Genomic DNA, 26,743 nt, shown 5'->3' with positions numbered 1-26,743 from the left:
CGAGTACAGCGGCTTGGACAGCCGTGGTGTAGCAGCTGGTGCGGTGTTTGCACTCAGAAGTTATATGAAGTTTTATCAGTGAACAACAACCCTGCAGTTCATGTTGTGTCTTGATGGGCTTTTTATGTGGGTTGATTCATTCTTTTGAAAACACAGCAATATAAACAAAGATGTGAAAATAACTACACAGCTCACTATGAAAGGTTTTAAAAAGCAATCTTCATATAATGATAGTAATAATATTTAGTGAATACTGTATTTTGTAAATGTGGTCTTTAAGGAACACGTCACACTCCAGTGGTTGAATTGTGAATGGTCTCATCACCAAATCATAAGTAAAAACTGTATCACATAACTGATCGTTGACTGAATATCTCTGCAGGGACATTCATTACACAAACAGGCTACACAAATGTGCACTTTAAAAACACACTGAGACTGCACAAAAGCGCTCACATGTGTTTCAGCAGCAGTAATTTATGGCACCTGTTTCAATGACAGCAGATTTCTGTGTTGCGGAGACAAAAACTGCAAAGAACCAAAACAAACACACAAAAGGAAAGAGACCACCTCATTTATCCAAGACGTGTTTTACAGTTTATTTCAATTCATTTTAAACTTCCGTTATATTTTTTTTGTTTTTTGTCGTTGTTCTCAAACCAGGAAGCACTTTGTCGTAAAAGGAGAAAATAAAATGAACAATACTTCACCATATCCTTGCAGCCAATAAACATTTTATTAACAACATGATCACAAATACTCGGGTGTATTTAATTATTTTTATTATTTTCTCTTTTTTTAGTGTTTATTTTTTTGGATTTCATAAGATTGCAATATCCAAAATTTGTGTTTACTCCAACATTGGTTTCAGTTCAAGGTCTGTTTTTTATGTTTTGTCTTGTTTTTTTTCTGCCATGGTTCCACACATAACTGTGAAAAGGATAAAAAATCTTTAAAAAATATTTTATATCAGGTGAAGAGAAAAAAGAGAGGATGATCTCGCAAATGCATCTAAAAAAACAAACAAAGAAAACAACAAAATGAAAACAACCGATATAAAATTTAAAACACTGACATAAAGTGATGTGCAATATTATATCCACATTATCATTACTATCATATTCTCATTATTATTTCCTCATTATTACCATTGCCCCTACTACCCTACTACTATTACTCATTACTGACATCACGCTGACAATCATAAGAATGATAGTAATAATAATGAAAGTGACAGTAATGACGATTTAAAAAACAAATCTGTGAAAAAGTAAAGCAATTAAAATCATAGCATCAAATATCCTTTGGACCAAAGACAGAGGAGAGAACTGGGCAAACAAACAGACAAAGAAATGAGAGCAACTGGTGCGAGAGTGCGCCCCATTCACGTATTCCTCTCAGAAACAAACAAATCAAATGTTACACAGACACGTCTGAGGTGTTACAGCAACGTTTGCACCAGTGCTTCAACACCGCAGCTGAACGGGATGAGTAGATGTCACAGTTTGGGCCTCCCTTCCTGACTCCACCTCCTCCTCTTCTTCTTTAGGGCCCCAGCAGCTGCTGCAGGAGCAATGGTTTGAAAAAAAGGTGGCTCACGTCTGGGAGGGGGGGGGGGGTCGCTCTGAAAGATTATGTTGTGCTAACTCGACTGAGTTCATGTCTAATGGCTGTAAGGAGAGAGAAAAAAGTGTGTCATATTTGAGAGCTCTACATCATCAGTGTGATTTATTTTTGCTTCCTGACAAAACTGATGTATACTGTCAGACACATGCAGCGCTACTGTGAGCAATAACCTGCACAAAAATAGCAAAACTGATACAATTCAAAACTCATATGTGCATTAATTTCATTTCTACCTTTTTAAATTATTTTTTTAATTTGTTAAGCTTAAAATATTAGTACAGGTTACATTTCCCAACACATCTTCACCATTGGATACCTTTACACATCTTTGAGTAAATCTGATCATTTTCTACTCATCCTGTGTTGTTGCTCTTGCACAGCTACACTACAGACTTTAACACTTTAACATTGCCAAACAAAGTAAAACATAAAAAGTTACTTAGTGATTTTACTTACATCAATATATTTTTTGAATGTAATTTTTCTGTGGGATATTTCACCATTGTTATTATTGTGAATACTTTGGCCTATTTGTGTACTGAATGCCATATGTAGTGGATTTTTAGATAGTTAAACTAACAGAAGAAGCTGCTCTCAGCTGCTCTTTTATTCCTAAAAACACAGAAGCCAGTGTTTATTCAATTACCATTATTATGTTGTATTTTTGCTAGCTTTTTATTACAATGCTTTATATGATATACAATGATATGGTACTTGTATAGAATTGTTTTTGGTATGTTAATGTATTGATAATCTGCTTATTAGTTTTAGTCTTAATTTTGTTTGTAATTCATGAGAAAAATGAAGAAGTTAATTAAGAAGTTGCAGAACAGATTCTGCTATACAGACACAAGAAGTTTTTTTTCTTTTTTGTTTACCACGGACACATCAAAGCTGTGAAAAAAAATTGCCGCAAAGTCTCCTGATACTAAAACTATTCTATTTTTCCTCTGTATCTTATTTTATTTTGTAAGTACAGTAGTAGTTCATAAGTAGTTTTGTAAGTACAGAATACGATTTCAGCTAATTTTTCCCCACTTAACTAAAATTAATTTTCTTTGCCTCCAGTTTAAATTTTTCACTTAATCTTAGTATACTATAATAATCTTATAGCCAACATGCCTTCAATCTGTCATGCATATGTGTTCTTACATTGTACTTAGAAAACCTTTTAGTTAATCAACACTGTTATTTTCTACTGAGACTTTTATTATAACATTCTCTAGATATTATTTAATAAACGTGCTGATGTCACTAAATGTCAAATGTTAAATATTATGCATGTAGGCTATTTAAGAGTTGATGTGCAATTTAGCAATGTATATCCTCTTGGTGAGCAATGGTAAACTTATTGGGATAATATTAAACAGATTAGCACATAACGACAACAAAAATAGTACTAATAGTTATTATTATTATTATAATGTCTTAAAGGGATTCATCTTTTTCTTGTGCAAGTAACAAATTCAAATATTCAAGAAACTGCTTTTGTAGAGTTTGATGTTTTAAATCCATTTGTACTTTTCTGTGAATCTAGTGCAACCTAGTGGTTACACATGTGTATAACTATCAAACTCCCACAATTCCGCTGGATAGGCTTCCTTTTAAATATTCATTAACATGAATTAGGAGAGAGTAAATGATCCTCCTCAGGTTTTCAAGAGAAGATTAAACCAACCTACCATCGATGATTTCGTCCTTCACTTTGTGCAATTCACGAAACACCTCTTCCAATATTTCCTGTTGAAGCACAAACGGGTAACTCGTAAAACATCAGCAATTGATTGCTTTACCGTGGAAACGAGCTTATACTTTTAACAAAATAGCAAAACATTTTGCTGGGTAATGCTTTCTTTACCTGTTTCATTCTATCGAGGTCTAACGAGTCTGTGTCGCCACCACTCCCCGCAGGTCGTGCTCTGCGTAACACAAAATAATTCTCTGTCACACTAGCTGTTACTGTATTGCTTCACAGTGACAAGCAGCGGGGATTCCCTTTCTCACCTCGACGCCATTGCCCTGTCTGCAGAGTTTGCTCGGTCCCAGGGCTTCTTTGCTCCGTCTAGACGACAAAGGAAAAAGATCAGATAAAAAAACGAGAGAGAAAAAAACGTCATACATGCATTTCTGGATTTATCATTGCTCTGAAATCCCATTTGCTATCAGGATTTTTAAAAACTTGTAAATGTTCTACTATCATGAGAAACGGTGATACCACACCTAAATAAAACCAAAATAGCTCCGTGACAATAAAGTGATGTTAAACATGCTGTAATGATTTGTTAGTATCATGTCGATATCAGCACCGTGTTCAGCACCTTCAGTTCTGAAGGCAAAAGGAGATCAAACCCAGTACTGGTGTAACTAATGAAGTGGTGAGTGTCTATTTAAAAACAAAAAAAAACTTAATTCCAAACTTCTGTACATGTTAAAAGTTTTTTTTTCCTTTCTCTTAGAAATGTTTGTGAATCTGCTTCTAATATTTTTACTTTTCCGTCCCACACCTTTTTCATGTGTTTCAAACGTGGTTTGTAACTGCGTTTAGTCAAAGGAGCTTGCAAAGAAAAGCGTCTGGACTTCTTTAAGTTGCTTGAAGACGTTTCACCTCTCATCCGAGAAGCTTCTTCACCTAGGCTCAGGCGATTAGAGGATCATCAGGGGGTCCTTTCGTCCCTCTGTGGGGGGACACTCCCACTAGGTTTAAATCTGGGACTCCCCACCATATGACCTTAGAACTGAAGAAGCTTCTCGGATGAGAGGTGAAACGTCTTCAAGCAACTTAACCCTGGAGAACCCATGGGGTCAGATCCGACCCCATTGGTTTACTAGGGAAACCATGGGGTCAAATTTGACCCCATGGGTTCTCCAGGGTTAAAGAAGTCCAGACGCTTTTCTTTGCAAGCTCCTTTGACTACAATGACCTGGATGACTGAGAACCTTCACAGACGTAACTGCGTTTAGTTTTCTCACCCGTTGCGTTCTGTCCACTCCGAGTGCTGGGCGACGGAGAATTTGGGTCATCCTAGAGAAGCACAATGAAATCGGTAAGCATCACTCACAATACCACAAATGCTATTATCCTCGTTAGCGAGCCAGCAGTTTGATGCAGAATATTCTGCAAATATCAGTCTCACCTGTGTGAAACCAGCCTTCTTTAATCTGATTTCCTTGTGATTAATGATTAGCACTGAGCTTTTATCATCATTTCTCGATGTTTCCATCACAACACAAATGATAACAATGATCATTATCACGCTTATATAATCAGCATCAACATTATCCTGATCAATGCCTAAACCGTTACCCTAATTATCACCGTAAATCACAGAGCGAGCAGTGCTCAGCTTCATGAATTGCAAACCATCTCCGTTTCGCACGCACTTACATTTTGGCTGTCCTCGGGCTTCTCTGAAGCTGCTTTCCTTCTGGAGGAAAGAAGAAGCCTCAAGTGAGAAAAAGGAATTTCATTGAAATTCCAGAATGAACTAAACAAAAAACTAAAGATTTCAGTGACCAGTTGTATCTAATATAGCAACAGTATGTGAGTGAAAAAGACCTTCGGCCTGTATTGATCTGACCTTCGTGCCAACAGAGCATTCATCTCCTCCATCAGTCCTCCGCTCCCCCCACTTGTTCGGTTAGCTTCATTTTTGGCACCTGAAGAGCTGTCATCAGGCTGAAGAAAGCAGAGGAAAAAAAACGACAACTGCGCGTTACTCCCTGCTCTGTGCAAATCATGAACATTTTAAAGTATGTCAGTCAAATCTGAAGGAGATAATCCAGCTATATCCCGCATGGTTTACAGAAATTTCACCCAAACATCATAAAGTGTTGCCTCACTCTTTGAACACGGCGTAGTTTGGCTCCAGCAATCATAGCCGCAAGACCTGTCGGCGCAGAGGTCTCATCCCCGTGGCTTCCTCCGCCTAAGGGCAGTGGAGGAGGGAGAGGAGGTTGCGGCGCCCCTGCTGACGGTGGCGGCGGGCCTGGCGGTGGTGGAGGAGGAGGTGGGCCGCCCATGATCACCGGTGGAGGTACTACTGGTGGGGCAACGGAGAGCACAGCAGGATGGCCTTGGAAAGGAGAACCTAGAGGAAAAGTGCAGCGAGTGATTGAAACTCAGTCGCTTTGTGCAATATTTATCCGCACTTACACCTGTGTGGGTTCAGATGCACTTAGGCGAAGACGCGGACCATTTTTAAATTGAATGAAAGAACTATTTTTACCAGCTGAACTTTAGCTGACCTGTGCACTTCGTGTGAGTACCTGAGTTGGAGGACCGTCGCTCCCGCTCCATGTGCGCCTGCATCTGCTGCTGCTGTTGCTCCATCATTTGCCTGCAGAGACAGGAAGGATCACAGCTGCTCACTTAATATCAAACATGTCAAATCTTGTCCTAAAATCTGACAATTTACCCACCTACAGGAAAAGTTCAGAAAACCATCGCACAGTAATAGACAGAGAAATGTCCACTTGCCTCAAAGATGCGCTAGGATCGCCATTAGGTTTTGATTTCAAATGTTCCAACTGCTTGATCCAATATTTATCAGATATTAAAGCTCCACACGTTCTTTTGGGATATTTCTTCTTAAGTCATAATCATCGTTTGTGTCAGGTATTTTCTGTCACAGCCCCTGGGTTTGGAGTTTGGTATTCTTCTATAACATTTAGATTATGGGATGGGTTCTACTATAGTTTCTTTTTTTTAAAATTTATTTATAGTTTAGTTTCATGTTTGTTTCATTATCATTCCAGGATTTTGAGTTCCTATTAAGTTTTGTATTCTCATCTACATAATATGCATTTTCTTGTTGGTTTCTATATGATGATGTTTAGTTTTTAAGGATACTTGGTGTTTAGCTATTGTTAAACTGGAAAGGTAGTTTCTGTTAGCGTTTAGAGTTTGTTGCTTATAACTGATTCCCTGTATTTTGGTTTATTTCTCCCACCACCCCCAGTATTGCTGTGTATGTGTGTGTGTGTGTGTATGAGTTAGTTAGTGGCTCAGTATTTAGTTAGTTTCTTCCTGGTTTACTTTGTTAGTTTGTGTCTCTTTTACTTCTCATGTGTAATTACCTTGATTGGTTCCAGCCGTGTCTCATTAACCTGATGTGTCCGCTTCCTATGATTACATAATGTGTGTATAAATAGTCCTTCCCTGCCATTGAGTCTTTGTCAGTGTCTGTCTGTTTTCATTTGGTAACTCTGGGCGTAGGAAACAGTGCGTTGGCCCAGGTGAGCTCTTTGGAATCACATCGGAAATGAGGCAAAACAACACAAAAAATAGTGTATTTATTTGAAACATGTTTTTCTTTGGAGTTTTAACTAAAAGTCACTACCTTAATTGCTGTTGTTTAGTATAAAGTCTAATGAGACCACTGTACAAACTGCACTCAAGCTCTAGCAGATGGTGAGTTTTTCTCGCATGCTGTCACCGTGAGTCAGAGGTTTGAAATCACATCCCAACATGGTAACACTTAACAAAGATGGACACAAAAACCTGCTTGCTTACTAAAAAAATCGACTCAGAAATACCTGATTTCACAAATAATCCCCCAATAACTTAATTGCTCTGCACTTTCCAGAGGAACAAATGAATTAGTACTAAGCATTCACTTTACTTGAGGTAATAGCGAGGTAATGAGGATCCACTGAGATCTGCTTAATAAGATACATGAATGGCTTTGTATTAGTTATTAATTAATGACTCATAAAGAAAGTGAAGAGCTATATTATATTGACAGATAATTATTAAATAATTATTACCCAATGAGCCAGAATTATCTTCCAGCTGGGTCTTTAATAAATAATCATCTACTGTACAGCCCTTGATTAGGGCTAATTATGAAGGTGCTGATGAATGCCTCCTGAACTATCAGATCATTCCTGATTTGTTCTTCACCTGCTCTTTAGTAAGTAAACAAGTTTTTGTGTCTTATATCATACAGTGTGCCCATCTCATGCTCCTCATTCATCCAAGCCAACATCACTTTTCTCCTCGATCTTTATCCCACCTAACTCATTACATCTCTGTCTTTGATTTGAGGAGATATGCGACGTGACATCTGAGGCAGCAACCTGTCTGATGTGACAGCAGCGTGCGCACAGCAGGAGCAGAGGTGCTTAGTAAACAACGGTTCTCTGAAATTAATTTGCTTCCGCTGACCAGGACGCAAACGCACGCAATCTCCCCTCACAATCGCAAACATAATCCTTTGTGGCAGAGGAACAGTTCATCCGACATGGGGATCAGACAGAGCCATAATTCCCTTCATATTTGTTCTCTTAAGTACTGGCATTCGGCATTTAGATGAACCAGCAGGCGGAGCTGAAATAAGTTTAAAAACAGCAACAAAGACCTCGTTGTGTCCGAGTCCGTCTCTGAAGTGGAGAGAGGAACAGCAGGCGCAGTGGAAGAAATGCAAGCCACAGTGTAAACCGTGGAAATGGCCTTAAGGGTCATTTTGAATACTGCTTATTCACTACTTTGTATATTTTAATCTGCCACTATGATTTAGAAAACGGGGACTACTTGTGTTTTAGCCATTACTGTAAAACTTTCAGTCTTTATCATTGTGACCCACTGGAAGGTAGGAGGGATACAGAGGACAGTAAGAGGAGGGGAGGGATGAGTTTTGCTTCAGTTCACAAGAGACTGTGATCCTTCACTAAAAATCTTCTTCTCATGGATGACAAGATACTAATTTTCTCCCACTTTTTTGGCACCACAGTTCATTCAGATCATTTTTCTGATTGCAAAAGCTGCCAGACAAGGTGGGCTTAAAAATAAACAAATAAATAATCTGCTAACAGGGGTTCATGTTACATAGACTGCCTTGCAAAGAAGGAGAAAACGTCTTTTTTAAATGATACCTTGCTCTCTGAGCTTCTATCTCATCTGAAGTCGGTCCATTCTGGACTTGGCGCTGGAGAGCTGGACCTAAAGATGCAAATGAAAACAGAAAGAAAGAAAAAGACACAGATAGAGTGAAGTTGACCTTAATGTTTCATTATCAGCACTATTATGTCCGTTAAAATTAGTGCCAGTCAAGATAATTAACTATAAAATCACAAGGAACGTAACAGCGGCTGATCATTATGTTGTCTCATTTCCATAATAAGTAATGTGCAGTGAAAAGCATGATAATCCCCGACTTCATGTAAATGAGCTTAAACTCATTCATGCACTTTTACTGTTGAAGGGGAGCAGAAGATGTCCTGCTGCAACGCTGTCCTTCTGTTTACTCCTGCGCTCTTTTAGAGACAAGTCATTTGATTCGTAATGCTGCAGTGAGGCGACATCTGAGAGCGGCCTTCTCTTAAATTTTTAAATTCACACAAATGTCAATATGAGCACAAACACATGCAAGCGCACAAACAAATGTCAGCCAGAGCCCCACGAGTACTTCTGGGGTGAAATACAACTTGCCGACGGGTTTATGAATCACCAAAACTAGAAACAGAGCGGCTGAGCGAGGTCTGGAGAGTGTCTGAGCTGCTCTTTCTAAACAGATGAACCTAACTGAGAACAGAGGAAATTCTGTCAGCTGTGGTTACAAACTCAGTAAAAACAAACCATTGTGGCATCTCCTTTGGTGGATGAGGCTCAAAATCAAATATACTGTATGCGAGAGTCATTATTGTCTGAGCTACAAGGCTTTTGGTATCTAATCCTTTTACTACCATAAGTGAGATCTGCAGATAGAGCCAGAAAGGAAATGCAATTAATTGAACACATGATAAGACTTCAACTTGGGGTTTACAATTAAATCAGATGTCAGTGTCAAGGATGTTCTCATGACTGAATTCCTCTGGATTAAGGAAGTAAGTAGGGAGGAATCTTGTGGTGTTTTTTTGGTTACTTTTTGGTGGATTTATGATCACTTCCCTTTAAATCTAATCAAGAGTTGTAAAAGTGTTTGAAATAGGCATAAAACTCTATAGACCATGTTCCCTTTTGTCTACGTAAAGATGTCCCTTACGTAACAGTTTTATGGCTCTACATAGTCAGCCTGTTTTCAGGGTCACTGCTCACTGACGATTCTCTCCACTGCTCACATCTCTAATGGAATAGACTCTGGCTGATGGTGCTAATGGCTGCTATTGATCAAGTAACAGAAACCCAAAAATACAACGATGGCAAAAGCCCTGAGTCATGGCTGCTATCAGACACCCGTCCTACACACATGCATGGTGTTTGATCTTAGATCCTAATGTTATATTTTTAGAATCCAGGTTTTGTCCAGAACAGGTTTAGACCCAACAAAATTTAATTTACTAATAAATGCCCGTGCATGCTTGGCCTGTTTGTGGTGTTGCATGTGAAATTAAAATGCATTTTTATCACGTGTCATATAAACAAACAATGTAAACAATTTTAGCCCAATGCTAAGTGGCTGATGGGCAACCTGACGGCATCATAATATATACCTGAAGTTTTAAAGCTATAAGTGAGATGTTACTGTAATGATATAAAAATCATATGGTGCTTCTATAAGGTGTTACAGGTTCATAAATGCTAAAAACAGGTTATTTTAGCTGACTGCTATGTAGTTGCTAGGCAACATGAAGACATCACAATATCTGATGTAGATAAGAACCTTCAGGGAAGGAGCTGGCAGACAACCAAACCAGCACACAGACAGAGCTTTATGTGTATTATAGTGACCTGCTGAACTCCTTTCGATGTCCTCTAAAAGAGAGGCCAGCTGCCCTTCAGATACAGTTCATTTCTGCGATCTCGTTCTTTTGGTCACTACCCAGAGTTCATGACCATAGGTAAGGGTAGGGACGTAGATCAATATGTAAATCGAGAGCTTTGGACCTTTACAGCATTGAATTGAACTGAACCTCAAACCAGCAGTTTTTGGTTGACAAATTGGTAAATGGCCTGTATTTATATAGCGCTTTACTAGTCCCTAAGGACCCCAAAGCGCTTTACATATCCAGTCATCCACCCATTCACACACACATTCACACACTGGTGATGATGACACTGAGAACATACAATAATCCAAGAATAAAACTAAAATACATAAAAAACTGGGTCGTGGGCCAAGTGCCATGACACTATCACTGCAAAAGTAAAATGTTGATTTCAGAATCTATTGAAGAGAAAAACGACCCTATCGACTGATAGAGGATAGAGGACTCAAAAGAGATGTTTAGTTGGATTTATTTCTACTAGATGAGTGAGTAACAGAGCCTGCCAAGTTCAATTCAATTCAATTTTATTTATACAGCAGCAAATCACAACAACAGTTGCCTTAATGTGCTTTATATTGTAACGCAAAGACCCTACATACAGAAAAAACCCAACAATCAGACAACACCCTATGAGCAAGCACTTGGTGACAGTGGGAAGGAAAAACCCCTTTTAACAGGAAGAAACCTCCAGCAGAACCAGGTTTAGGGAGGGGTTACTAACACAAAAGCTATTCTACATGTTTGAAAAAGGCTACTTTTTACTGCAGAGTATTGAACTGCTTTAACTGGTATAAATATTCCAATATATGTTCCATTTGAGTGTGTTTACCTTATTCAGCTAATGATTCCTGACTGACTCTGCATTTACTGGATTATAATAACACAATAAAAGCCGTTAACACACAAAAACTACACACACACAAACTCAAAATCAGAATTGTCATGCAGATGTTTGCACACACAGTTTTTTTTACCTACACGACATGCTGAAGAAGAGAAACCGGCTGCAGCAAACACAGAGGCACTGACAGACCCACTCCCTCCTAACCATCTCTTGCCTTCAGCTCCTCTTCCTCTCCCTCCTCCTTTTCTTCTCCATTCATCATCTCCCTCACTATCTCTCTCTCTCTCACACACCTCACCTGCCTGCCTTACCCTCCTCCTCCCATCCTACCTCACCAACAGTATCATCTGTCATCTTCTTGAAACTAACACCAGGAGCGGCAGCAGCACAGCGAGAATATCCGCTTAATGTTTCAAAAGGTCGACTTTGTCTCTAGGCTACACGGCCTAGTGCTGCTTAGCCACACAAATATTACAGCGAGATGATCCACGTGCACTCCAGGTTTACATCAAGGCTCAAACATGTGGGGGGCGGGGATAAAGAGTTACTAAGTAACAAAAGTGTTTTTTTTGTCACATAAGTAACAAAAGTTTATTCTTTAGTTGGTGTTTGGGTGTCATGTGACAAGATAGCAAATGGCCGGTGCTCTAATAAGCTCCAGAACAACAACAGTGCCAGTGCCCTCTGTAAGCAGTTGCGTCCCCACATGCCACCAGAACATCGTCAGCACTTCCCAGCATTGATTTGCTAAGTCTCTGAAGGTCTAGTGGATGAGTGCAAAACCATCCTCCAGTGATTCCCTTTAATCAATACTTGATCAATCAATAGTTTCATATCATACAAGGATTTCTCTGGTGGGCCTGAGAGGTCAGTGACCCCCAAAGTTTACAGTGTTAATGCAGGTGTTCAGTTGGGTGGCTGGATGCTGACCACAGCATATGACTCGCATCCTTTTCTGTATGTCTTCCTGGAATAGACGACTCCTATTTATAGAGAGTCAAGAGTTTAAATATTCCCTTTATTTTGTCACCTGTCAGGTCTTACATGTAGGTCTTAAAAATGGCTCATTTTGGCTAATACCATTTTATGAAATGTTAAACAATCATATTTTTGTTTTATTCCATTAATGACTTATCTTACTTCCAAAATATGAGTTCATTTGGCACTTTTGGTTATCACTTTTACACAGTGATCGCTTTTTACAAGTGACAGGTTACATCTTTCTGTAAAACCCAGAGAAAATAGGCCTTCAAAGCAATAAGAATAAACAGTGCTCGGCTGTTTCATATGTTCCTTTTTGATCCCCTCCTCAGTTTTATATCCTACATCATGTAATATTTCCTCTCTAAAAGTGAAAGCAATTTTAAGGACAAAAGGTCAGGTTTTGACTTCCTTACCACTAGAGGGTGTTAGGCACAAGCAAGGAACACCCATGTTCTGGTTTCAGCTTTACAAAGTGTGAACGTGTCTTATGTAATCAGCTGGAGAGCATGGATATGCAAAAATCAGGTCCTGTGCCATGCTGAGAAATAAAAATAGGAAACAACATACCGGAATAAACTAATTTCCTAATTCTCCCCCTTGATCACGCACTTGTGCGTAAATATAAAAGTTGATCTGTGCGTGTTATGATACGACCTTTGTGAGCGCTGTATCATGGCAAGCTGGTAGCACTGAGATGCTATCAGTCTCTCTGTCAGATGTGCACATCCTTCCCCAACGTGTTTGTGCACTTGCGTTTGGCTGCTGTCACTCGAGCCTCTTTGTTCCCCATCCCATGTTATTAGGCAGATGAAAAGATCTGCTCTCTAGAACGGGGCCCGAGGGAGATCTTCTCAATGACTCACTCTAATTAAGAGGCTGGAGGGGACTGGAGGGGGAAGCACGCCGCCGCCGCTGCTGCTGCTGGAGTAATAACTGGCAAGCTGTGACAGTCACTCTGCCTCTCAGTCGCTCCTCAGTTTACATTTGTCTGTCTCTCTTCTCACACACATATACACAGAACTCTGGAGGATTGAGGTTGCCTGTCTTGTATGTATACTCGCTGCTGAAGTCTTTAAATAGAACCTTTTGCAGACGTTTTGGCTTACAGCAGGAAAAACACAGATGGAACCAATAACACTGACGACAGCTCTGTTTCCACTGATGTGTCCCAGCAAGCCCTGGTGGGGATCACAATGAAATGCAGCTTATATTAATGAAATAATTACATTTGTGTCTGTCTGCATGTCAGATAGCTCTATCTTTGATCTATAATAGATTAAAGAATTAATCTTATTGCTAAGCCCCCAGTGAAGTGATGTCATGACAGATTGATGTGGTGATGTCAGAGTCTCTATTGCCCCTTGAAAGACACTGAGAAAGTTTTCAGTGTGACAAATATTTTATCAATCCTCCAAGTGACTAATTTAAGCTCAGCCCTGAAGACTCTGCATCCAGATGAACAGAGTCAACCTTCTGTGATATCCAGACAGCTTCAAGTATGGCTACTATTTTTAGATCACTTCCCGCAGGAAACCTTTCCTGCCTCTTCTGTAATTTTACCATGAGTCTCAGACCTGCACATCTTTTATTTCAGCTTGACTGAACTGTCCGTTGCTGAGTCTACGGTTGTTAGGTCTGTGCTATATCGCATTCTCTGCAATGATACAGGTGGAAATTTCTATGTGAAATAAAAATATACTGCAATATCCGAAGTGCCGAAGTGTATCTGAGAGCTCGGATGACAATTTATTTATATCGATACTATCGATATTTGGATTGATCCGTCCACCTCTAGTTGGACCCAAATGTAAGCAAATGATCCCATCAAGCAAAGCTGGAGGCCTTACTAGCTGAACTCCAAACAACAGGAGGAGCAAACAATGGGGGGAATACGTGATAGAAAAGCAAGGCGTGGCAGTAAAGACCACACTTCAATGCTTTTCAGCATACTCCTTTCTTTATTCTCAGTTGCTTGTTTCTTACGGTTCCCAGCTGCAGCTTTTCAGTTCGCAGCCACATGCAATGGAAAAACATTCATTCAGGACCCATTTCACTCTTATATGCAGGGGAGGCGTGACGAGCTGATGCACCTCAGGCGTGTCAGCCTCCACCTCAGCCGCGCCACAAACCACGCCCGCCAAACAAGGCTTTAAGCAGCTGATTAAAAAGCCCAACCCAAGCTTGACTCATGATATTGTATGTGACAATATCATACAGGGTCCTGAAGAGTTACAAGGTTAACTTTAGTTATTATTATTGTTAAAGTGTTAAGCAGTCATTTTACACTTTTACTTTGAAATTTCAAGGGTAAACACAACCTAGGCTACTTTTGTGTTCACATTTCAATAGATTCACACTTAAAATAAGGAAATGTGCAGCAACTTAGTGAAAAAGTTGCTCTTTTTAAAATTACTACAAACATCAATAAAGCATTCAGTATTTTTTTCCTTTATCTTCTGAAATGTCACACATTTTCTTGAAATATTGTGATATGACTTTGCCACTATATCGCCCACTCTTATGGGCTATGATCCAGCAGCTTTCAGCAGTTAAGCAGCCCACTGCCCACAGCTACACTCTGAATTTTGCTTGACACTAATTTGCACCACACTATCACTCTACACGTGTACATAAAGAATGTAAGGGGGTGGTTATCATCTCTGCTGGTTCATGGAAAGTTCAGGGAGAGCTAATCTCACATACCCATGATGACCTGACATTTGAACCCATTTTAACCATTTTGCCCGCCGTGTTAAGTCACACATGTTCAGCCCTGTTTTGTGAATTAAAAGTGCCGAGTGCTTATCTGAGAGAAATAAAGTGGAGCTAACTGTCGTGTAATAAAATGAAATAAGAAGACATCCTCCATTTCTCAAGTGTGTGTGCATGTGTGCGTCTTGTACTGTGGGAAAACGCACCTCCATCCTGAGCACTGAGGACATTGAGGGCAAAGAGCATAGCATTGGAGAAGGTGGTGGCCTCCTCCTTGCTGGCGAAGTTGAGGCCATAGACCTGCCTGGCGTCCCTCCACTGGTGGAAGGTTGGTGTGGCCTGGTTGTACTTGAGACCCTTCACTATTGAGTAGTTGATGACCACCTTTGAAGGATGAGGAGAATGCAGGAAAGGCAGTCATCAGTTAGGAAAAGTATTTCGCTTTTATCGGAGAGTTTTTATTTCTCTTTTTTTTTATCTGAAAAATGATTTAAATCCACAGATGGCAGCGCGCTCATAGACATACAACACGGTCATAACTTGCATTGTTTGGAAGGATTTGTGGATTCTGAGTGAGCTGTGTTTTGCGCCACTGTAAAGATAAAACATTTTTGTGTCTGAGAGCAGCACAGCTTGTAATACTCATTGTGTTTCTCATTTTTATGTTGCTTACATCACGAGCTGTAACTTAGAAGAAACACAGCTGTGAAAAAAATGCTGTCGTTTATATCTGGTTTTTCCACAGCTACCCACTGACATCTACTTAACTCTTTGAGCTCTGGGCAATTCTTTTGAGTTTAATTCCAAAATTCACAGTAACAGTAACTTCTGAAGAGAAGACATCTGTATCGTGTTCTCTTTAATACTTAGTCCCTGCTGTGTGATTTTATATCCAACTGAGTGAGTTTATTCGATAAAGTTTTATTTCTATAGCGCCAAATCACAACGACAACTGCCTGAAGGCACTTTATACTGTAAAGTCTTGACCCTAAAAGAATACAAAGAAAATAAAGAAAACCCCAATTATCATATGACCCCCAATGAGCACGTGCTTTGGCAACAGTGGAAAAGAAAAACTCCCTTTTAACAGGAAGAAACTTCCAGCAGAACCAGGCTCAGGGAGGGGCAGCCGGTTGGGGGTGTGGGGAAGAATACAGGACACAGACATGCTGTGGAAGAGAGCCAGAGATTAATAATAACTAATAATTAAATGCAGAGAGGTGTATAAACACACAATGAGGGAAAAAGGTGTATTGTTTGTCGTGTTATTTCCTGTTTTATTTTGTAGGTTCTTTCTTCAGGTGTTTTTATTTCCTTCACTAGTTTGTCATCTTAATTTGCTTCATTCAGCTCAAAACAGTGACCACTCTGGTCTGACCTGCGGCATCAGCAACACATTTCACCCACAGAACCGCCATTTTTTTTCCTCTTTCCTCTTCCTGATCATTCACTGTGAACTAGAGATAATTGTGCGGGAAAGTCAGAGTAAATCAGCCGTTTCTGAAATACACAGACCAGCCCATCTGGCACCAATAGCCATGTCATATTCAGAATCACTTAAATTACCTTTCGTCACCATTATGTTGCACACTGATTCAGTTTGAACTTCAACAGTCAAAGTCTTAGTGTCTTAATGCAATCAGCTGGCGTAGGTTCTGTTAGTTAACCTTTTTTTTAAATGAGTTGTTTAATATTTAACTTTTGAAATGATACTTGATAGCCCTGCAAAAGCCTGACAACCTGTCCAGGGTATACCCCAGCCTCTCGTCCTATGGCAGCTGGTTTAGGCTCCGATCCTCCAGATTCCACCACCCCCCAAAAAAAGACAAAGTTATCCCGTTGGCTATTTAATCTCCATTTTCATTTTCTGAATCTTTGTAGGTTTTCTGCCACTTTCAGACATCTTTGTAGTTGTCAGTTTTTGATTACTGCTGTGCTTGATAACCCCGCTGTTTACATGTGTTCCGAGTCTTATCGCCAAACACGTCTGCGGCGGTGCAAAAGAGCCGAGTGCTAATGAGCTGTTGCCGTTGGAGAGGCTGACAGACGGTGAAGAAGATTTCACTCAAGTCACAGCGGAGGCGGGTGAGCTTTAAGATTTCACGAGGTTTGAAGCACGCACACACACAGACTTTGACTGAAGAAATTTTTAAGACTTCATTGGTTCTCCGCTGTTCTCACTCTCCTTCAGTATAGTCAAGTCACAATCCAGACTATTTGCAATCCTCCCACAGCAACAAGTTTACCTCCAGCATCTGCACTTCTTACCTGCTGGTCCTGCAGTTTGACTCCCACCACTCTGAAGGTATTGTTGGCAGTGTTGTGGTAGATGTTGATGCGGCTGAATCCCTGCTGGCCAGGCTTGATGGGCACCCACTTCTTGCTGGTGTCATCGTAGACCATGACAGAGGCCCGCGCCTGGCAGATACTCTGCTCACTGGAGGAGACATTAAAACAAAGAAGAGAGAAACAGGGTGAGTTGGTCATATGTGGGGAGCAGAGAGTTTATCAGCTCCAGAGTTAATCCCAAAGCAGCTTCGCCCCTCTTTCTCTTCTTTCTAGTTTGTGGTGTCATTGCTTTAGCTTGTGACTGGATGTAGACATTTCCCTTCTTAACCCCTCTAATCTAGATATCAGAAACCACTAAAAATCAGAGCAAAAACATCATAAACTGCCACCATCAGACAGAGACGTTATAAAACAATAACTAGAAGTATTTGATGTGTGCAACATCCTCACTCACATCCAAAAACCGGCAATAAATATTATGGATACACCCATAAAATAATTCATTCTGTAATAAACGTGTAATAAAAACACTCTTGCCTTTTTTCTGAACATATTTTTCACATTATGTGATTACTTGTTTAGATGTGCAACATAATAAGTTTCTCCAGTAAGAAACTCGATGATGACACTGTAACAAATAATGTGTCCACATCACATGTTTAGGCGTCAGCTCTATAGTCGACAAAGGACAGCATTGCACACGAGCACATTGAAAAATATTTCTGCGTTAATGATATGAATGAAATCCATTATATGAATAGATTTGTCCTGAGGAAATAAATTCAAGAGGCTTTATGTTTCATTAGTCACAAGCAAAAAAAATTGAACCACTGGTTTAGACAGCGGCTGAGTCTTTATCATGTAAAACACTCAGTGGGTCAGGAGGGTGAAAATATTGTCAGCGCAGGAAGAAGAAAGTCATTTTCAAGCAATTTGGACGTCTAATGTCAAACTTTCCTTTAACTGTAAAATCGGAGGATTTAAGTGAGATAATTATGGTGAACAAGACAACAACTCTGTCTTCTAATCCTGCATTTCACTAATGGTCTAATCCAAATGTAATCAAGCACTAGTCCAGCATCTGCCCATGTTCTTAATGAGGCAGGACTGTAATACGTGTGTGTGTGTGTGTGTGTGTGTGTGTGTGTGTGTGTGTGTGTGTGTGTGTGTGTGTGTGTGTGTGTGTGTGTGTGTGTGTGTGTGTGTGGCCTCCAGTGTTAGGTTGGGTTTGCCTGCTCTCCTATCTGATCGTGTTATCACAGCCCCCTAGGTCGTCCTTCTTTCCCTCTTTTCCTCAAACACACACACGCACACACACACACACGCACACTGTAAATAGCACTGAGCGTGATGATGCACTGTTTACGATCATTTCCAGGTCACGTGCTCCGTATCTGCACAATATCAATCAAGGTGCCGGTAAAAGGCGATAAATGGAAAAACACAGGAGAGAAACAGAAACAATTTAGACTTGCAAATGAGATTAACAAGAAGAGTCCCATCTGTGTCTTTGCCTCCTCGCCAAGCTAAAATTAGTGGATCAGACCTTAAGGCCCTTGTGAAAGAGCTGCGTCAGAAAAGAGGAGCAGTGGAGAAAAGAGGGAAAAGTCTTGGCTTTTAGAGTGTGTGAGTGGAGGCAGCATATGGTGCAGAAAAGCGTGTATCATACATGATGGTGGGGGAAATGCTGATGGGATATTATATGAAGGAATAGGCTGACATTTGGCTTATTTGCCCTGTTGATAATAGATGAGACGATAGATTATCTCAAGTCTAAGTGCAGCGTTGCAGCCTGGAGGTTATTATAACAGCTTAGCATAAAGACAGATATTAAACAGTTTAGAAAAAAGTTACAGTTACATTATGGCTATAGCAAAAATTCAGTGGGATTTTTCAGTGGGAGAAATGTTTTGTCACTCATTCAAATGGCTTTTTCAGACAATGACCAGATCTCATACCACAGGGGAAGCTACACCAAGTCTGCATGGTTTACCGAAGATACATAAACAGGGTGCACCTTTAAGACCATTTGTCTCTACGATCAACTCAGTTACCTATAACACCTCAAAGTTTCTGGCTTCGATCCTCAACCTGTTGGTAGGCAGCTCTGAACACCACATCCCACTAAAAACGCTACATCCAGATGATCAGAATCAACTTTTGGGAATGTGCTGCATTACTTTTACGAAAAGTGTTCTGTGTAATATGTGCAATAATTACTTTTTTGTGTAATGACCCCGTCACTAATCACAACAAAGAGAGGAAACCAACAAAATTCACAAACATTTTGAACACTCAGCATGAAATTAATTTGCATGAATGTAACGTCTTTGATACGCTGCTTAGAGATGGTGGTGACTCTGAAAGTGGAGCCAATGAGAATCGATAATGGAATCAGAATCGTTAAATCCTTATCAATTCCCACCCTAGTGGCCACGCTTTCAATGATGAGGATGTGCATATCCTGGAAGGGAGGAACGCTGGTTTGGAGTCAGGGAGGCCATTTAAAAGGGAAAGACCATCTCTGAATCAAGGCTACATCTTTCACCATAAAGAAACTGAACTCACAGCCCATTGTTAGTAGTGCTGGTTTCAGTCATTATGCAGATGTACTGTTTATAAGATTGGGGAAACCTGCAGTCAGCTATGACTGAAGGAGTCTCTTTGATGAGGGACAAACTGTTCCACTGAAAATACCGTGTCCAGAAGAAAGGAATCAGTTTTGGGGGATTTCCTTAACTGGATGATTGCGCGTGCATCAAGATATTATGGCTATAGCTTTAAATAATGAACACAATATGTGCAAATAATTCCTGTTAGCCAAAAGTTTAGTCATAAGAGTGCTCCTGAACACTGTTTCAGACAGTTCTTTATCCCCAATATGGTCATCTCTGTCAGGAAACCTCTGGCTGGGAGTACAGCAACCTCCTACCACTTCCTTAAGCCTTCCTTTCAAGGGGGGCAGCCAATCAGAGAAGAAGATGGCTTAAAGTGGCTTGTTTCAAATATGAGTGTCGTAGGTGGTTTTTGAAGAATTTGTTACCTGTGTTTCCTACATAAAGGTTACCTGGGCAGGGACTAACCTGACCACAGTCTGATGGGCTAAACAGACAATTTTCCAAATAATCGATAATAACAGTAGCAGCATGTATGAATTGTAAATCGGCAATTCTTGATTTGTGTTGATATTTTACTGTCCAGGCTTTTTCTTAACAAATCCAATGAACACAGCCTGCTACTCCCCTTCCTTACTGAAGCTAACTGAAGACGATATCCCCACATGTAAATTACCAGATGCCGCATCACCTGTCAGTGGACGGACAGCCTGCCAGCAGCACACTCTGCAAACACGAGGTTCCCCGCCATCCACAGTCTTTAATTCTTTTTTGAGCAGAACAAAATATCGATAAGCCATCAAATAGTGTCAAACAGCAAGTTTTTTTGTTGTTTTGGGGTTTTTGTGAGTCACCAGTCACCGCCGTAGCATCCCTCACTTAAACCCTCGGGATAAGGGATGCTCGTTGCGAGACAATGTGCCTGACTCGAACAAAAAAACAGCATCAAAGAGCAAACACTTTGATCCAGTAAAGAGAAAAGTATCTGTGAAAATAAAAGCACCAGGATAACACTGGAATAACGGAAACAATACCAACTCTTCTCCTTACTTCAAAGTGACAGAGCGAGGCAGTGGGAAGAAACTAAAAACTTGCAGGACTAGAATCTATTCAAACAAGATGAAGACCAAGACTTCAAAGACCATTCACACCCTGCTCTGCTGCCCGTGTTTTAATGACGTTCTCTCAGGTTAAAGCTTGTTATCCACACCAATGCTGTCTTGCGTTTTGGTGCACGCTTGAATTCAGCACCGGACCCAGCAGGACAATGACGTGTTGAATTTATTTCGGTTAACTCGACTGACTTCTGTTAATTTTTAAAAAGGAGTGCTCGGCTGCCAGCTGAAAATGGCATCAAGGGCCCAGAAGCATGAATAAATGAGGCTCTTGAGCTAAAGGAGGCTTGAGCAGAAAAGCGGAAGAGACGGGGAGAAGAGGATGGAGTGGGTGACATGAAAACAAGTTTTTCCTGACTGACACACACACACTTGCACACATTACACCTGCGCATGCGCACAACTGCAGGAATGTCATGAATAAATAAGATGCTTCTGAATTTACCTTGACAGCACACACTCACGCACACGCGTGCACTCGAAATGCCATCGTCCTGGGTCTGAATGCACCCAGCCAGAGCTACAGCAAATTCAAGCTGACAGGGACAGACAGAGAAATCTCGGAGAGCTGCTCGGGAATCCTGTCCTTCTGTCGCTTCCACAGAAATGGTGCAATTTGCAGAGCACAGTGATTGGTGTATGGGGATTATACACAAGTGCAAAGGGCGCTCACTCATTTCAGCCTTGCCTCTGCGTACAAAGATGATTTTCTTTAGCGTTATAACAGCTCTGGCCGGGCTCTGAAGCTGAAGCTGTAAACAGGCCAAGGTCAGAAATGCTTTCACCCCTCAGTGACTTTGAGTAATGTAACCTTGACAATGATGACTGCACCCATAGGCGACAGGATGCAACATAAACACTGACAGCGACCGGCTCTGGTGCATTATCGCTGCATCTTTTCTCCCAGAATCCTCTGATGCTGAACTCAAACGAGGCATGCAGCAGAAAGAGTCCCGATCTTTACGCACAGCAGAAAGCTGAATGATGTAACCCTGATAGTCTAAATGACTTTAACATAAAATTGCATCACAGAAACTATAAAGTTAGCTTTTGCGCATGCTTTTTTGGGATCGAGTTAATAAGTCATCTTGAGTGTCTAAGGTCAGATTAATGAGTGTGTGATGATAAACACATGAATTATTCATTCATGCTGCTGAATGTTTGCAGGAGTGAAGACTAATTATGCCCCAGAAACACCCGTGTGTGCCTCCTATTCATTTTCTTCTCTTAAAAGTACAGAGAATGTGCCCATTAGGCGCTTTGAGTTGGACAAGCATCTTATTAACCCTTAGCTGACCTGAGACCCAGAGGAAAAGTCTTTCACTTTGGTCTTTGGCTTTTCTTACCTCGCCTCTCTCCCACACAGATTTATCTGTTTCTTGAAGATCTGCTCAGCGTGTGAGCCAGTGATTGCTGTTCATAAGCGTTTTGCAGTGATCCTTCAATTAACTGGCACCTGGCTCCGTCACATTTGTGCACCCTAACCTGCAAAGTCAAAGCGTTACGTTCCAAGTGCCAAGCTTCCTGTGTGCTCGCGCAAGATTTACTCTTCTGGCGTGACTCGTCTGATCTGACATGAACGGCAGAACAGCAAAGCTGTCAGGCGAGAGGAAACACAGGTATTTAAAAAAACACATATGCAGAGGAGAGGGAAGTATTTTAGATGCGATACACATTAAAAATAAATAAATAAAGATGAGGCATGAAACATAATTAGCACTTTGATCCTCTCTTTTGCTGATAAATTGGCAAACCAGAGGGAGGTGGAATTTAAATTTAGCACAATAACTGCTCGGTAATGGTATTTTGCATAAGAGCAGAGATTGAATCACTGCTGTGTGAGCTGGTTTTTCTTTCTGAGATGAATAAAATATGCATTTAGGATTTCATCAGACCTTTTTTACCACTGGAATGAATTTTCCATGCTATGAGTCAGCAACCCAAGAAGGGAAACAACATCTCTTATAGCTGTTGCTAACAATATAGTATATCTGCAGTATTACTGTCAGTCCACTCTGTCTTTAACTTTTGTGCCACTCTCCCTGTGTGAACTGCCGTCGACACGTTTAGCTCTGAGCATTTGCAGTGTGTCAGTTCAGGTTTTGTCTTCAGCAGTAATCTGTGCTGTTGGAAAGTCTTATACACACACACACACACACATATATATATATACATATATATACACACACATACATATATGTGTCCCTGTCTCTCTCAGTATACTGGCTGCAGCTCTTACAGTACAACACCCTGCAGACATCACAACATCAAAGCTATTGTGCTGCTCCACTTTCTGGGGCCTTGCTGCTCAAGGCAGCGGTGCGCTAACAACAAAGAAGAATCTGCCTAAAATAGCTGTAGCTGTATGCAAATTTGTGTGTGCGCACAGTACAGATTCCTATCTAAACCCCTCTATGGCTGTATGAAGACTGCAGTGAAGTTACATTTTCAAAGTGGCTCAAACACTGGCCGCAGCCCTGCAACTTTTAAGTTCCTTTCATATTGTGCAAAGATGATTAGATTCACTTCCTCATTCAGGTCATAGGCCTTTGCACAGAGGACTGATGAAACAATTACTGAACAAACAGTTAACGTAATGTTTGATGTTTACTGTGAAAGCAATAATCATGTCATACTTTGGGCAAATTTGAGTTGATAGTGATCAAATCTGACAAAAAGTGAAAACTAATCTTTAACGTGATGACTCATTCACACTAGAGTAATAAACTAACTAATTCAATGGCTCTGATGTTTCAGCTACTAAATGAGCCCACCTGCACACATCCTGTTTTCTGTCTCATCACTGAGAAGTGCGCATGATCCAGATGTCAATACATCTGTGTTCGCAGTACTTGATTATCTATCTAGCCTTGGAGATGAAGAGGAAGCATAAACAGAAACTTTTTTCTTTTTACAAGTGACAGTTAATTTGAAATTCAGCCTTTCAAATGGCTGGACAAATGTGACACAACCGTTTTTGTGCTAGCTTTCCCAGGGAAGAATAAATGATAATATGTGATCAGGAAGATGTAAGAAAGAGAGGACAGGAGAGGAAGATGAGAGTTTCTTTTCCAAGTTTAGGACTGCCAGTGGAATCTGATGAACTTGAAATGTAAACTCTTGGATGCAACGATGAGAGATGAGATGAGAGAATTCTGCAACAGAGAGTTTAATGATGGAAGTATAACTTCCAGAGTAATAGGACCTGCTTGGAGAAGATGGCTCATGTTGGGGTACCTGTTGTAGAATGTAGTTTGGTGAATTCACAAAGAGAGGAAACCTCAGAAACAGCAGCAGCAGCAGAAGCACAAGTCAGCTGACTGTACACAACAGAAAAATCTACAACAAAAAGTGTAGTTTGACTTTTTTCCAAGGAAGTCATTTCCCCACACTGCTCTGCTAGACAAGAACTTAGAGCTCCCCAAACCCACAATATCCCTCTTTAAACCTCGCTTTTAACGACTCCGAGTCATTGCAGACCTGGTCGCTGTCTTCCAAGCCAGCATTCAAAGATCACAAGTTTATTGCAATTACTTGCAATAATTTTGGTTGTGCCACAATCTCCAAGTACTGCATGCCCCAGTATGATTAAAGTTGTGCTCACTCGTCTAGCAAAATCTAAATTTTAACTTTGCATTGATTGTGAGAAATGAGAAATCGCACACTAACTGAACAAAACAGAACAGCTGTTTTGTAAACTGCATTAGAGATCTCAATGTTGGAAAAATTATTGACTGACTTTTAATTATTGGCATATTCACCCATAAACTTCTAATTTAAACGTAGCTTCATATACAGATTATAAGGAGATAAATTAGATTAGATTAAACTTTATTAATCCCTCGGGTGAGTTCCTCTGAGAAATCCAGTTTCCAGTAGCACAGCACCGACAGAAGTTGCATGTTACAGATACAATAAAGGGGAATGAGAGTAAGGATAAAAGCATAAATATACCATATATACACACACATATATAAATACAGAATATATAATATGGATAAATAGGAATACCAGGATGATATAAGGAGATAAATGGAGGCAAACAAGGGGAAAATGCTACTTAATTATGATATATTGTAATAAAATAAAGTATTTCTTCAGCTTCAAACAAACTGTATAATAGCTAAGACAACAGCATTTTCCAAACTTTGAAATTCATTATATATATATATATAAGTAAAATATCTGACATTATGTGGAAGATATTTTAAGTTTTTTGAGTGTCTATGTATGATACAAAAAAAAAATGTAATAACAAATTTGTCTAATTTTCTTCTGTGCATTCAAACTTTTGATGAATGCTCTCTCTCTTTGTCTTCTGCACGTAACAGCAGTTAATCCCATCAAAACTGTAAATTCTTTTCACTCCTCTTGCTCGCTGAGGATTTTCTGCACTCTTTTCCTTGCAATTCACCGAGTTTTGAAAAGGATAGCTACAGAACACAATCAAACAAACTGGATGACACTATAGTCCATGAATGGAAATGTGCTGTCCGGCAGCAGTGACTGTCATTCGGGGATCAAAATGTTCTAAACTGATTTGTTGGATTAGCTTGTCCAGTGATGCTGCTGAAGCGGACCAAGAGGTTAATACACGCATAATAAACATCCTGATAACACGCCACCGCTGACACAGACTCAGTGCTGTTTTCCAGTAAACAGGCCACTCAAAACACTGCACACCATACACTATTGATGCAATCTTTTTTAAGTGCAGTAAAAAGGTACATACACATACTGTAATTGACTGTGCTTAGTCATCACAGAGGATGACTTTAGTATCAAATATCAGCGTGCATCTGTGTGTTCAGGTGAGGTTAAGGTTACAGTACATCATGGTGTAGAAATTGGCTCAAACACACAATCTTAGGCGTTTAAAAGCAAATATTGCTTCTCCAATTTGCTGTGCTGCTCCTTATATCCAAAAACAGCAGTCGTGTTCACGTAGCCCCTGAACACGCTGCAGATGCAACCTTGAGGAAAACACAGCCAGGCAAGCAGCTCCATTATTTCCAGACTAAGGTTTGAATCCCTCCAACATTCCTGGCTAATATTACTGTCTGCTGCTCTGGTGACTCTTCCCCATTTCTCCCACTGCCTTACTGGTTTTTAAGATTTATTATACTCGATTACTGGATAAATTATGGTACTAAAGTTTTTGTTTTCTTTCTATTTGTGGTTAAGTAGAAGAGGAGAAAGGCAGCTTTCAGAAAGTGTTTTTTTTTTGTTCCGCAGGCAGCTGCTTAGGGGGAACAGCCAAATCCCGAGAGTTAGCTGGCAGAACAATCGGCACCACAAATTGTTTGTCTTTTTTTTTTTTTGTCTAACTCCTTTACAAAATGCTCTCTGTTCTCCTAGACAGGAGAATGATGCAGAATCCTCTGCCTGCGAAGTGGCCAAAAATGGTGCACAATGGAAGTTCTTGTAGAGTGCAAACAAGTATGCGCGTGTATTTCTGCACATGTGAGCGTCCGCTGCATGAAACATCAAAGCTGCATAAGGCAGAGAGAAGAACAGCTGACAGCTTAAAGATTTATAAGCGTGTCAGAGCAAAGCGAGCCTGAACTAAAGCTCAGCTTTCATAGAAAATAGGATAAACTGTGTTCTACTGCAATCCAACCACTGGGGCCAGTTGGCACGATGAGGAGCCACTTTGGTTAAGTGTTCTGCACCTATCCCAGCGTCTCGGCAAGCACCCATTTACACGGCGAATATGCACAATCAGTGGCTCGAGGAGTTTCTCCCAGTTGCTTCTGCAGTTTTAGTGAAGCTAGAGTCTGCTGTACTGGATGCCAGAACATGTCTGCGCTTCTCCTAAAACTTTTTTCTTTTAATCAAAAAGGTTTGACATG

At 40.3% G+C, this 26,743-nt stretch overlaps 1 protein-coding gene across 3 annotated transcripts in view; it reads right to left on the bottom strand.

The window, feature by feature from the left end:
- Nucleotides 1-638: 638 nt before the first annotated feature.
- Nucleotides 639-26,743, bottom strand: part of evlb (Enah/Vasp-like b) — a 48,169-nt gene continuing 22,064 nt past the window's right edge. For 2 of the 3 annotated variants that reach the window (XM_040017594.1, XM_040017591.1), the window contains exons 2-13: nt 17,141-17,309; nt 15,079-15,256; nt 8,500-8,566; nt 5,893-5,963; nt 5,467-5,714; nt 5,205-5,302; nt 5,012-5,051; nt 4,597-4,648; nt 3,631-3,688; nt 3,485-3,545; nt 3,309-3,366; nt 639-1,670 (exon numbers count right to left, since the gene is read on the bottom strand). In XM_040017594.1, the coding sequence (XP_039873528.1) occupies nt 1,633-1,670; nt 3,309-3,366; nt 3,485-3,545; nt 3,631-3,688; nt 4,597-4,648; nt 5,012-5,051; nt 5,205-5,302; nt 5,467-5,714; nt 5,893-5,963; nt 8,500-8,566; nt 15,079-15,256; nt 17,141-17,309 (1,138 nt within the window). In that variant the 3' untranslated portion in view covers nt 639-1,632. The remainder of the gene's footprint in view (nt 1,671-3,308; nt 3,367-3,484; nt 3,546-3,630; nt 3,689-4,596; nt 4,649-5,011; nt 5,052-5,204; nt 5,303-5,466; nt 5,715-5,892; nt 5,964-8,499; nt 8,567-15,078; nt 15,257-17,140; nt 17,310-26,743) is intronic. The other variant, XM_040017593.1, reaches the window with a different exon arrangement.

Source organism: Simochromis diagramma, unplaced genomic scaffold (genome assembly GCF_900408965.1).
Source record: "Simochromis diagramma unplaced genomic scaffold, fSimDia1.1 OVJJ01000802.1, whole genome shotgun sequence".
Lineage (NCBI taxonomy): Eukaryota > Metazoa > Chordata > Actinopteri > Cichliformes > Cichlidae > Simochromis > Simochromis diagramma.
The sequence above is the reverse complement of the archived record's forward strand: the minus strand, read 5'-3'. Positions and strand labels throughout refer to the sequence as shown.